General features: G+C 48.0%; 1 protein-coding gene across 1 annotated transcript in view; it reads right to left on the reverse strand.

Moving 5' to 3' along the window:
* LOC144598013 (di-N-acetylchitobiase-like) overlaps positions 1 to 10,515 on the reverse strand; it is a 28,148-nt gene extending 17,633 nt beyond the window's left edge. Inside the window, exons 1-2 of the mRNA XM_078407883.1 lie at positions 10,375 to 10,515; positions 6,713 to 6,851 (exon numbers count right to left, since the gene is read on the reverse strand). Of these exons, the coding sequence (XP_078264009.1) occupies positions 6,713 to 6,851; positions 10,375 to 10,515 (280 nt within the window). The remainder of the gene's footprint in view (positions 1 to 6,712; positions 6,852 to 10,374) is intronic.
* Positions 10,516 to 14,309: the final 3,794 nt, after the last annotated feature.

Genomic DNA, 14,309 nt, shown 5'->3' on the forward strand with positions numbered 1-14,309 from the left:
TGAATCGGCCTCCACTGCCTTCTGTGGCAGAGAATTCAACAGATTCACAACTCTCTGGGTGAAAAGGTTTTTCCTCATCTCAGTCCTAAATGGTCTACCCCTGACATGGATAGAAAGTTGGTTGACTGACATGGATAGAAAGTTGGTTGACTGACATGGATAGAAAGTTGGTTGACTGACATGGATAGAAAGTTGGTTGACTGACATGGATAGAAAGTTGGTTGACTGACATGGATAGAAAGTTGGTTGACTGACATGGATAGAAAGTTGGTTGACTGACATGGATAGAAAGTTGGTTGACTGACATGGATAGAAAGTTGGTTGACTGACATGGATAGAAAGTTGGTTGACTGACATGGATAGAAAGTTGGTTGACTGACATGGATAGAAAGTTGGTTGACTGACATGGATAGAAAGTTGGTTGACTGACATGGATAGAAAGTTGGTTGACTGACATGGATAGAAAGTTGGTTGACTGACATGGATAGAAAGTTGGTTGACTGACATGGATAGAAAGTTGGTTGACTGACATGGATAGAAAGTTGGTTGACTGACATGGATAGAAAGTTGGTTGACAGACAGAAAGCAAAGAGTGGGGATAAATGGGTCCCTTTCAGAATGGCAGGCAGTGACTAGTGGGGTACCGCAAGGCTCGGTGTTGGGTCCGCAGCTATTTACAATATACATCAATGACTTGGATGAAGGGATTAAAAGTACCATTAGCAAATTTGCCGATGATACAAAGCTAGGTGGCAGTGTGAACTGTGAGGAAGATGCTATGAGGTTGCAGGGTGACTTGGTTGTGTGAGTGGGCGGATGCATGGCAGATGCAGTTTAATGTAGATAAGTGTGAGGTTATCCACTTTGGTGGTAAGAATAGGAAGGCAGATTATTATCTGAATGGTGTCAAGTTCGGAAAAGGGGACGTACAAGTGATCTGGGTGTCTTAGTGCATCAGTCACTGAAAGGAAGCATGCAGGTACAGCAGGCAGTGAAGAAAGCCAATGGAATGTTGGCCTTCATAACAAGAGGAGTTGAGTATAGGAGCAAAGAGGTCCTTCTGCAGTTGTACAGGGCCCTAGTGAGACTGCACCTGGAGTACTGTGTGCAGTTTTGGTCTCCAAATTTGAGGAAGGATATTCCTGCTATTGAGGGCGTGCAGCGTAGGTTTACTACGTTAATTCCCGGAATGGCGGGATTGTCATATGTTGAAAGACTGGAGCGACTAGGTTTGTATACACTGGAATTTAGAAGGATGAGAGGGGATCGTATCGAAACGTATAAGATTATTAAGGGGTTGGACACGTTAGAGGCAGGAAACATGTTCCCAATGTTGGGGGAGTCCAGAACCAGGGGCCACAGTTTAAGAATAAGGGGTAGGCCATTTAGAACAGAGATGAGGAAAAACTTTTTTAGTCAGAGAGTTGTGAATCTGTGGAATTCTCTGCCTCAGAGGGCAGTGGAGGCCAATTTTCTGAATATATTCAAGAGAGAGCTAGATAGAGCTCTTAAGGATAGCGGAGTCAGGGGGTATGGGGAGAAGGCAGGAACGGGGTACTGATTGAGAATGATCAGCCATGACCACATTGAATGGCGGTGCTGGCTCGAAGGGCCGAATGGCCTTTTCCTGCACCTATTTTCTATTGTCTATTGTCTATATTCTTAAACTGTGACCCTTGGTTCTGAATTCCCCCAACATCGGGAACTTTTTTCCTGCATCTAGCCAGTCCAATCCTCCAAGAATTTTATATGTTTCTCTAAGATCCCCTCTCACCCTTCTAAATTCCAGTGTATACAAGCCCAGTCGACCCATTCTTTCATCATATGTCAGTCCCACCATCCCGGGAATTAACCTCGTGAACCTACGCTGCACTCCCTCATGGCAAGAATGTCCTTCCCCAAATTAGGAGACCAAAACTGCACACAATGCTCCAGGTGCGATCTCACCAGGGCCCTGTACAACTGCAATAGGACCTCCTTGCTCCTAAACTCATATCCTCTCGCAATGAAGGCAACATGCCATTAGCTTTCTTCACTGCCTGCTGTACCTGCACGCTTACTTTCAGTGACTGATATACAAGCACACCCAGGTCTTGTTGCACCTCCCCTTCTCCTAATCTGACACCATTCAGATAATAATCTGCCTTCCTGTTCTTGCCACTAAATTGGATAACCTTATAGAACAATAGAATAATAGAACAATAGAACTATACAACCTTACATTTATCTGCACTATACTGCATCTGCCATGCTTCTGCCCACTCACCCAACCTATCCAAGTCACCCTGCAGCCTCATAGCATCCTCCTCACAGCTCACACTGCCACCCAGCTTTGTGTCATCCACAAATTTAGAGATGTTACATTTAATTCCCTCGTCTAAATTGTTAATATATATTGTAAATAACTGGGGTCCAAGCACCAAGCCTTGTGGCACCCCACTAGTCACTGCCTGCCATTCTGAAAAGGACCTGTTAATTCCCACTCTTTGCTTCCTGTTTGCCAACCAGTTCTCTATCCATGTCAATACCCTACCCCCAATATCATGTGCTCTAATTTTGTACACTAATCTCTTGTGTGGGACCTTGTCAAAGGCTTTCTGAAAGTCCAGATACACCACACCCACCGGCTCTCCCTTATTCATTCTACTTGTTACATCCTCAAAAAATTTGAGATTAGCCAAGCATGATTTCCCCTTCATAAATTCATGCTAACTTTGACTAATCCCGTCACTGCTTTGCAAATGCGCTGTTAAAACTTCTTTAATAATCGACTACAGCATCTTCCCCACTACCAATGTAAAGCTAACTGGTCTTACAATGTGAGCTTGGGTCGGCCCGCCGTGGACCTTTCACCGTCCGGTGCGGCCTGAAATAGGCCGCGGGATTTTCTCCGCCCGGCGGGAGCTTCAATGTCGGGAGCCACGACCGCCCTGACGTGACAACTCCAACAGCCTGACCGCGGGAGAAGACGGCAGGGGAAGAGAAAATACATTCTGGCCTTCCATCACAGCGAGGAGGTGAATAGAGGAGACTCACTGTGATGGATGTTTCTTTTGTTTGGTTTATGATTGTATGTGTATTGCATATTTTTATTGCTTATTTTTATTGGTCTTATTGTTGAACTGCAGGTAATTTTTCATTTCACTGCACATTTATGTGTATGTGACAAATAAATTGACTATGACTATGACTAAATTGACTATTGACATTGCCTGTTTCTCTCTCTTAAAAGGTGGAGTTACATTGGCTCCCCTCCGGCCTACAGGAATTGATCCAGAGTCTGGAGAGTACATTGGAAAATGATCACCAATGCATCCTCCTTGAGTACTCTGGGATGCAGAACATCAGGCCCTGGGGATTTATCTGCCTTCAGTCCCAACAGTTTACCTCACAGTATTTTCTGACTATTGTGGATTCCCTTCAGTTCCTCCCTCCCACTAGATCCTCAGTCGACTAGTATTTCCAGGAGGTTGTTTGTGTCTTCCTTAGTGAAGACAGAACCAAAGTACTTGTTCAACTGTTCTGCCATTTCCTTGTTTCCCAATATAAATTCACCTCTGACTGTAAGGGACCTACATTCGTCTTCACTAATCTTTTCCTTTTTACGTACCAAAAGAAACTTTTACAGTCAGTTTTTATATTTCCCGCAAGCTTTCTTTCATGTTCTTTTTCCCTCCTCTTAATTAACCCCTTTGTCCTCCTCTGTTGAGTTCTAAATTTCTCCCAGTCCCCTGGATTGCCGCTTCTTGTGGCCAATTTATATGCCTCTTCCTTGGCTTTAACACTATCCTTGACTTCCCTCGTCAGTCACGGTTGAGCCGCCTTCCCCGTTTTATTTTTTCGCCAGGCAGGGGTGAACAATTTCTGGAGTTCATCCGTGCGGTCTTTAAATCTTCGCCACTGCATCTCCACTGACAAACATTCAAGTATAATTTGCCAGTCTATTCTAGCCAATTCCCATCTCGTACCTTCAAAGTCTCCTTTATTCAAGTTCAGAATCGTAGTCTCTGAATTAACAATGTCACTCTCCATCCTAATGCAGAATTCCACCACATTTTGGTCACTGTTGCCCAAGGGGCCTTGCACAACAAGATCGCTAACTAATCCTTCATCATTGCACAACACCCAGTCTAGGATGGCCTGTTGTCTAGTCAGTAATGAGGAGGAATTTCTCTAGTCAGAGGGTGGTGAATCTGTGGAATTCTTTGCCACTGAAGACTGTGGAAGCCGTCAATGGATATTTTTGAAGCAGAGATAGATAGATTCTTGTTTAGTGCGAGTGTCAGGGGTTATGGGCAGAATGCAGGATTGGGGTTAGGAGGGAGAGATAGATCAGCCATGATTGAATGGCGGAGTAGATGTGATGGAGGCATGTAACCAGTGGAGTTCCGCAGGGATCTGTGCCGGGATCTCTGCTGTTTGTGATATGTATCGATGACCTAGAAGTAAATGTATAAGAAAATAACTGCAGATGCTGGTACAAATCGAAGGTAATTATTCACAAAATGCTGGAGTAACTCAGCAGGTCAGGCAACATCTCGGGAGAAAAGGAATGGGAGACGTTTCTGGTCGAGACCCTTCTTCAGACTGATGTCAGGGGGGCGGGACAAAGGAAGGATATAGGAGACAGGAACATAGAGGGAGATCTGGGAAGGGGGAGGGGAAGAGAGGGACAGACGAAGAGTCTAAAGTTGGAGAAGTCGATGTAAATGGGTTGGTTCCGTTTGCTGACGACACCAAAGTGGGAGCGTCCAGGACTTGCATGTTCCTGTTAGAGTGAAGGGCAAGGCAAGTGAGCATATGGACGCTTGGTTGATAAGGGAAATTGAGGTTCTGGTCAAAAATAAGAAGGAGGTAGAGGGAGCTGGGATCACGTGTATTCCGGGTGGAGTTTAGGGAACTGAGGAGCAAGGTAAAAAAGGACCTCATCAGTTTTCATCAGTCTGAAGAAGGGTCTCGACCCCAAAATCACCCATCTACTTCTCTCCAGAGATGCTGACTGACCCGCTGAGATACTCCAGCATTTTGTGCCTACCTTCAGGTAAAAAAGGAAACCGGGGGGGGGGGGGCATGAAGCAGCCAGGAGGTGGATCTCTGCTGTGGGGATGGGACTCTGGGACTCCGGGACAAAAGTAAGTGGTTTTGCAGAGAGTGAAGATGGTTGTGAAAAATTGCAGCAGAATCTGGATCGATTGACCAGGTGGGCTGAGGAATGGTTGATGGAATTTAATGCAGAGAAATGTGAGGTATTGCATTTTGGGAAGTTTAACATGGGCAGGACCTACACAGTAAATGGTAGGGCTCTGGGGAGTGTTGTGGAGCAAAGGGATCTAGGAGTGCAGCTACATGGTTCTTTGAAGATCTAGTCGGATAGGGTGGTCAAAAGGCTTTTTGGTACATTGGCCATCAATCTGAGTATTGAGTATAGAAGTTGGGAGGTCATGTTGCAGTTGTATAAGATGTTGGTGATGCAGCATTTAGAGTACTGTGTTCAGTTCTGGACACCATGTTACAGGAAAGATTTTGTCAAGCTGGAAAGGGCACAGACAGAGAAGATTTACGAGGATGTTGCCAGGACTAGAAGGTCTAAGCGATAGGGAGAGGTTGAGTAGGCTGGGATTCTATTCTATGGAGCGCAGGAGGATGAGGGGTGATCTTATAGAGGTGTATAAGATCATGAGAGGAATAGATCGGGTAGATGCACAGTCTCTTGCCCAGAGTTGGTGAATTAAGGACTAGAGGACATAGGTTTAAGATGAAGGGAAAAAGATTTAATAGGAATCTGAGGGGTAACATTTTCATACAGAGGGTGGTGGGTGTATGGAACAAGCTGCCAGAGGAGGTCGCTGAGGCAGGGACTATCACAACATTTAAGAAATAGTTAGACAAGTACATGGATAGGACAGGATATGGGCCAAACGCGGGCAGGTGGGTCTAGTGTAGATGGGATGTGTTGGCCAGTGTGGGCCAGATGGGCCGAAGGGCCTGTTTCCACACTGTAACACTCTGTGACTTGATGGCCTTTACACCACTGAAGAATGAGTTCATGCCAATGCTCTTGGTGAGTTGATGTTCCTCTTCTCTCCCCATCCGCCATTTGTGCCATGGGGCAGCAAGAGTGGTGCAGCAGGTAGGCCTGCTGCCTCACCGCGCCAGGGACCTGGGTTCAATCCTGGCCTGGGGTGCTGTCTGTGTGTGTGTGTGGAGTTTGCGTGTTCTCCCTGCGACCGCGTGGGTTTTCTCCCAGGCACTCCGATATTGAGAAACCTCTTCTGCGTGCAGGCCCGTCAGATCAGACAGTAGATCCGCTTCGGCAACAGAACCCAGGGAGTCGCCGCGATCCGGCAAAGCGTGGAGAAACTCAACGGGTCAGGCAGCATCTGTGGAGGGAGTGGACGGGCACCGTTTCAGGTCGGGTCTCTTCTTCAGTCTGATTGTAGTGGGTGCGGTGAGAAAGCTGGGAATGAGAGCTGGGTGCAGGACAAAGCCTTTCCAGCGCCTATTCCTTCACCTATTCCTTCTCTCCAGAGATGCTGCCTGACCCGCTGAGTTACTCCAGCATTTTGTGTCTATCTTTGGTGTAAACCAGCATCTGCAGTTCCTTCCTCCCCCTTCCTAGTATTTGTCTGGTCAGAGTCTGTGCTGTGCTGCCCTCCCCCTGCTACACTGTTTGTGTGACTTGCGATACTCAGGATTGAATTAGAAAAGTTACCTTCCGCTATAACTCGAGCCTTGTGTGCGTGAGCATGGCACAGAAGCTTGTGGTCAAAAATTCCACTGGTTATAACAGTCGTGATCTTTGACCAGTCGTAACGCTTCCATTCAGTTCCTCCGCCGTGGAATACAACAAGCTGGGAGAGATGAGAAGCAGTCATTTGCAAAAAAAATGAAAGGGAGACAAATTCTCTTAAAATGATTTTTCGAGGCAGTACCAGTTGACTTACGCTCCAATATCAGGAGGAGCGGGGGAACAGATCGAACCTGTAGCTTATTTTGAAGGCAGCTGTGTGATTACTGTTCTACCCACACACAGAAACACAGATGACATACAGCACAGTAACAAGTCATTCTACATAACCAAACCGTGCTGTCATTTGGGCTCACAGTCATAGAGTCACACAGCACGGAAACAGGCCCTTCGGCCCAACCTGCCCCTGCCGACCAACATGCCCCATCTACACTCGACCCACCTGCCCGCGTTCACCAATATCCCTCCTATCCTATTCCCTATTCATGTACCTGTCCTTCTTAGGCCCCATCGGTCATGGCTGACCCTGGGTGGACCATGTACCTGTCCTTCTTAGGCCCCATCGGTCATGGCTGACGCTGGGTGGACCATGTACCTGTCCTTCTTAGGCCCCATCGGTCATGGCTGACCCTGGGTGGACCATGTACCTGTCCAAGTGTCTTATAAATGTTGTTGTAGCACCTGCCTCAACTACCTCCTCTGGCAGCTCGTTCCATGCACCCACCTGGCTGGGGCCAGGCGCCAACCCTTCCATTAACCCACCACCCTTGTGTGAGAAAGGAGCTTCTCAGGGCTATGTCCCCATGTTCTTAATTCCCCATCGCTAGGTGAAAGACTCTGTGTAAACTTATGGTGAGGGGGAAAAATATTTAATAGGAATGCGATGGGTAACTTTTTCACACAAAGGGTAGTGGGTGTAAGGAAAGAGCTGCCGGAGGAGGTAATTGAGGCTGGGACTATAGCAACATTTAAGAAGCATTTAGACCATTACATGGATAGGATCGGTTTAGAGAGATATGGGCCAAATGCAGGCAGGTGGGACTGGAGTAGATTGGAGCATTTTGGTCGGCATTGGCAAGTTGGGCCGCAGGGCTAGTTTCTATGCTTTATGACTATGAATCTACACTATAAACTCCAGTGCACCTTTTAATGACTGGTGTATTTCCACTCTCAGGTAGCCATTTTTCTGAATTATGATTGGATAGATTGGGCAGATGCATGGCAGATGCAGTATAATGTGGGTAAATGTGAGGTTATCCACTTTGATGGCAGGAACAGGAAGGCAGTTTATTATCTGAATGGTGTCAGATTAGGAGGAGGGGAGGTGCAACGAGACTTGGGTGTGCTTGTACATCAGTCACGGAAAGTAAGCTTGCAGGTACAGCAGGCAGTGAAGAAGGCTAATGGCATGTTGGCCTTCATTGCAAGAAGATTTGAGTTTGAGAGCAAGGAGGTCCTTCTGCAGTTGTACAGGGCCCTGGAGAGACCACACCTGGAATATTGTGTGCAGTTTTGGTCTCCTAAATTGAGGAAGGACATTCTTGGCATTGAGGGAGTGCAGAGTAGGTTCACCAGGTTAATTCCCAGGAAGGCAGGACTGACGTATGATGAAAAAGTATTTATTCACAAAAAGCTGGAGTAACTCAGCAGGTCAGGCAGCATCTCAGGAGAGAATGAATGGGTGACATTTCGGGTCGAGACTCTTCTTCAGACTGATGTCAGGGGGGCGGGACAAAGGAAGGCTATAGTTGGAGACAGGAAGATAGAGGGAGATCTGGGAAGGGGGAGGGGAAGAGAGGGACAGAGGAACTATCTAAAGTTGGAGAAGTCAATGTTCATACCGCTGGGCTGCAAGCTGCCCAGGCGAAATATGAGGTGCTGTTCCTCCAATTTCCGGTGGACCTCACTATGGCACTAGAGGAGGCCCGTGACAGAAAGGTCAGACTGGGAGTGGGAGGGGGAGTTGAAGTGCTCAGCCACCGGGAGAAGGTGTTGAGCGAAGCGATCACTGAGCCTGCGTTTGGTTTCGCCAATGTAAAGAAGTTGACATCTAGAGCAGCGGATGCAATAGATGAGGTTGGAGGAGGTGCAGGTGAACCTCTGTCTCACCTAGAAAGACTGTTTGAGTCCTTCGATGGAGTTGAGGGGGGAGGTAAAGGGACAGGTGTTGCATCTCCTGCGGTTGCAGGGGAAAGTGCCCGGGGTTGGGGTGGTTTGGGTGGGAAGGGACGAGTGGACCAGGGAGTTATGGAGGGAACGGTCTCTGCGGAACGCAGAGAGGGGAGGGGATGGGAAGATGTGGCCAAGTAGTGGGGTCCAGTTGTAGGTGACGGAAATGTTGGCGGATGATTTGTAGGATACGCTGGCTGGTGGGGTGGAAGGTGAGAACGAAGGGGATTCTGTCCTTGTTACGAATGGGGGGAGGGGGAGCAAGAGCGGAGCTGCAGGATGTAGAAGAGACCCTAGTGAGAGCCTCATCTATAATGGAAGAGGGGAAGCCCCGTTTCCTGAAGAATGAGGACATCTCTGACGCCCTAGTGTGAAACACCTCATCCCGGGCGCAGATGCGGCGTAGACGGAGGAATTGGGAGTAGGGGATAGACGTTTTGCAGGAGACAGGGTGGGAAGAAGTGTAGTCCAGATAGCTGTGCGAGTCAGTGGGTTTATAGTAGATATATAAATTCACTGACTCGCACAGCTATCTACCGCTGTGCCACAGTGCCATCTTAAAACATGTCCTGTCCATTTGCCTCCACAGATGCTGCCTGGCCCGCTGAGTTTAACCAGCACTTTGTGCTTTTGCTCAAGGCCAAATTGTTGGAGATTCTGAACGTCGAAAAAGGAACCAACTTTCTGATGATGCTGCTCAAAACTCTTCGAGAGATAACTCTTCCAATTCAACAAAGCTCTTTATAGGCCCTGGAGGAGTCCAGAACCAGGGGCCATAGTCTTAGTATATAGGGGAGGCCATTTAAAACTATGAGAAGCAGCTTTTTCACCCAGAGAGTTGTGAATTTGTGGAATTCTCTGCCACAGAGGGCAGTGGGGGCCAAATCACTGGATGAATTTAAGAGAGAGTTAGATAGAGCTCTGGGGGCTAATGGAATCAAGGGATATGGGGAGAAGTTGGGCACAGGTTACTGATTGTGGATGATCCCATGGTCACAATGAATGGCGGTGCTGGCTCGAAGGGCTGAATGGCTTCCTCCTGCACCTATTTTCTATGTTTCTATGTTTCTATGTAATAAGTTCATAAGTTTCGAGCAGCAGAATTTGGCCATTTGGCCCATCAAGTCTGATCTGCCATTCAATCATGGCTGATCTATCACTCCCTCTCAACCCCATTCTCCTGCGTTCTCCCGATAGCCCCTGACACCCGCACTAATAACGTTAATCTCTGCCTTAAAATAAACCATTGACTTGGCCTCCACAGCCGTCTGTGGCAATGAATCCCACAGATTCACCACCCTCTGACTAAAGAAATTCCTCCTCATCTCCTTTCTCAAAGTACATCCTTTTATTCTGAGGCTGTGCCCTCTGGTTCTAGACTCTCCCACTAGTGGAAACACAACCTCTCCACATCCACTCTATCCAGGCCTTTCACTATTCGGTACGTTTGGACTCACCTCCACTGGGTAGCGTATTTTTGCGGTCAGAGGTCGGCAAAGGGAAACGTCCTTGCATGGACAATCTTCGATGCAGGAAATGCTTGTGACACATAGTGCAAGCACAGCCAGAGACAAGAGTCCAGCCACACTCCTGCACATCCTCTCCTCCGAGCCTTGCTGGATACAAACCTCCCCCAGACACAGCACCGCTGCTTATGTACCGAGCGGCAACACAAGATGACGTCTCCTCGGTCTATTCATATCTTGACGATGTTGCAATTGTGAAATGCTGACGTGAGTTTCACGTTGTCAAATGTAACTTTGTCTATAACCCTCCAGCATGTATCTCCTGGGCAATGTTGAGTGTTGACCCTCAGTATTAATTAGAGTCACAGATCATGGAAACAGGCCTTGTGTCTTTTAGACGAGAGGTGATATGGGCCAGATGTAGGGAAACGTAGAGATATAATGAAGAACTGGGTGGCACAATGGTGCAACGGGTAAGGTCTTGTTCACAAGAGGTAGGGGTAGAATTAGGCCATTTCAGAATCAGAATCAGAATTACCTTTATTGTCATCCAAAAAAAACAAGTCTTTTGGACGAGATTTCGTCACCCACAGTCCAACAATAAGAGCAATAAAATAAGCAATTACACAACCACAAACCAACACAAAACAAAAAAAGAAACATCCATCACAGTGAGTCTCCTCCAGTCACCTCCTCACTGCGATGGAAGGCCAGAATGTCTGCACTCTTCCCCTGCCGTCTTCTCCCGCGGTCAGGCTGTTGTAGTTGCCACGTTCCGGGCCGTGCCGGACGGTGAAAGGTCCGCGGCGGGCCGACCCAAGCCCCGCGATCCGGGGCGGGCGAAGACGCTGCCGGTGCACGTCGGGGTGGTCGTGGCTCCAGACATTGAAGCCCATCAAGTCCACTCCGCCATTCAACCATGGCTGATCTATCTCTCCCTCCTAACCCCATTCTCCTGCCTTCTCCCCATTACCCCTGACACCTGTACTAATCAGGAGGGAGAGGGATATGCACCAGAAGCAGGCAAATGGGATGTTTAGATGGGACCTCTTTGCCACAGACGGATGTGGAGGCCAAGTCAATGACTATGTTGAAGGAGGAGATTGACAGATTCTTGATCAGTGCGGGTGTCGGGGGTTATGGGGGGAAGGCAGGAGAATGGGGTTGAGAGGGAGAGATAGATCAGCCGTGATTGAATGGCGGAGTGGTCTTGATGGGCCGAATGGACTAATTCTGCTCCTAGAACTTATGAACTCGTCCAAAATACCTCATCTAAGCTTGTCCTAATTGCCAGTGCCTGGCCCACATCCCTCTACATTTTAAAGGGCCCCTTAGATTCAGATTAAATCTTTCTCCCTCCTTTTGCTGTTAAACTCTGTATCCCTCCTCAATCTCATCCATTATCCGGCCAACGTGCAGGTAACAAGAAAGTGCAGGTGCCAGTTTACAAATGGCACAAAGTTGCTGGGGTAACTCAGTGGGGGTCAGGCAGCATCTCCCTGAGAACTCTCTCCCTCTCACTAACGCAATCCATCTCCCTCCGACTGACTTCCCCTCACTACATCCCGAATACCCTGCTTTCCCGAATACCCTATTTACTGGTGCCCTCCCCTAATAACCCACGTGGGCACGGGGTAGAATGTGCAAACTTGGTTAATTCCCGGAATGGCGGGACTATCATATGTTGAAAGACTGGAGCGACTAGGCTTGTTTACACTGGAATTTAGAAGGATGAGAGGAGATCTTATTGAAACATATAAGATTATTAAGAGGTTGGACACGTTAGAGGCAGGAAACATGTTCCCTATGTTGGGGGAGTCCAGAACCAGGGGCCACAGTTTAAGAATAAGGGGTAGGCCATTTAGAACGGAGATGAGGAAAAACTTTTTCAGTCAGAGAGTTGTGAATCTGTGGAATTCTCTGCCTCAGAAGGCAGTGGAGGCCAATTCTCTGAATGCATTCAAGAGAGAGCTGGATAGAGCTCTTAAGGATAGTGGAGTCAGGGGGTGTGGGGAGAAAGCAGGAACGGGGTACTGATTGAGAATGATCAGCCATGATCACATTGAATGGCGGTGGTGGCTTGAAGGGCCGAATGGCCTCCTCCTGCACCTATTGTCTATTGTCTAACTCCCTGCGGACAGCACCCGAGGTCAGTGTGGAACCTGGGTCTCTGGCGTGTGTGGGCGGCATCTTTACCGCTGAGCCACCGTGCCCTGCCCAAATACCCCATTTACTGGTGCTCTTTCCTCCAATCCCCATTCTTCCTGTTAAATGTTTCACCTCTCATCTTAAACCTTACCCCCTCTGGTTCTTGATTCTCCTGCTCTGAGTAAAAGACCCCATCTCTTCCCCTCGTGATCTTCTACACCTCTAAAAGATCAACCCCTCAACTTTCAGTGCTCCAAGGGATAAAGCCCTACCAGCCTGCCCAACATCCCCTGGTAGCTCAGGCCCTCGAGTCCTGGCAACATCCTCGTAAACCTTCTCTGCACTTTTTCCGACAACAGGATGGCCAAAATTGAAAGCAATAGTCCAAGTGCAGCCTGGCGACAATTTACAGAAGCCAATTGGGCTACAAATCTGTACATCGTTGGAGTTCACAAGTCAGAGGAGCAGAATTAGACCATTCGGCCCATCGAGTCCACTCCGCCATTCAATCATGGCTGATCTCTGCCTCCTAATCCCATTTTCCTGCCTTCTCCCCATACCCCTTGACACCCGTTCTAATCAAGACTTTGTCTATCTCCGCCTTAAAAATATCCACCGACTTGGCCTCCACAGCCCTCTGTGGCAATGAGTTCAACAGATTAACTACCCTCTGACTAAAGAAATTCCTCCTCACCTTTCTAAAAGAGCGTCCTTTAATTCTGAGGCTGTGCCCTCTGGTCCTAGACTCTCCCACCAGTGGAAACATCCTCTCCACACCCACTCTATCCGAGCCTTTCATTATTCTGTACGTTTCATTGAGGTCCCTCCTCAACCGTCTAAACTCCAGCGAGTACAGGTCCAGTGCTGTCAAACGCTCATCATATGTTAGTGTGGGAGGAAACCGGAGCACCCGGAGAAAACCCACGCAGGTGACGGGGAGGACGTGCAAATCCGTACAGACAGCACCCTTAGTCAGGATCGAACCCGGGTCTCTGGCGCTGTAAGGCAGCAACTCTACCGTGCCGCCCTGTCTTGTACAACTGTAACAAAACATCCCAACGTCTATAGGCTTAAAATGCTAGAGTAACTCAGCGGGACAGGCAGCATCAATGGATAGAAGGAATGGGCGACGTTTCGGGTCAAGACCCTTCTTTAGACTGTCTCCTCCTCTTCCCAATGTCTATACTCAGTACCCTGACTGATGAAGGACAGTTTGCCGAAAGTCTTCTCACCACACAGACAGTATGCAGTCCTTTTAATTTTCCTGCTACACTGCATTTTTCATTGTTATCACTGGCATTTGCCGAGGGCTAATTATTGCAGAACAGCAGTGAACAAGTATGGTAACATGTCCTTTTATATTGTTCTTACAAAGTAGCAAACTAAACACAGTTGAAGTCTTATAAAGTTAAGAGTCAAGAGTCAAGTTTATTGTCAGATGACCCAAATCGAAACAATGAAATTCTTACTTGCAGCAGCACCAGATAATAACTACGCCGCATCTGTGCCCAGGATGAGGTGTTTCACACTAGGGCATCAGAGATGTCCTCGTTCTTCAGGAAACAGGGCTTCTCCTCTTCAATTATAGATGAGGCTCTCACTAGGGCCTCCTTTACATCCCGCAGCTCCGCTCTTGCTCCCCCTCCCCCCATTCGTAACAAGGACAGAATCCCCCTCGTTCTCACCTTCCACCCCATCAGCCAGCGTATCCAACAAATTATCCTCCAACATTTCCGTCACCTCCAACGGGACCCCACCACTGGCCATATCTTCCCATC

This window comes from Rhinoraja longicauda, chromosome 11 (assembly GCF_053455715.1).
Source record: "Rhinoraja longicauda isolate Sanriku21f chromosome 11, sRhiLon1.1, whole genome shotgun sequence".
Lineage (NCBI taxonomy): Eukaryota > Metazoa > Chordata > Chondrichthyes > Rajiformes > Arhynchobatidae > Rhinoraja > Rhinoraja longicauda.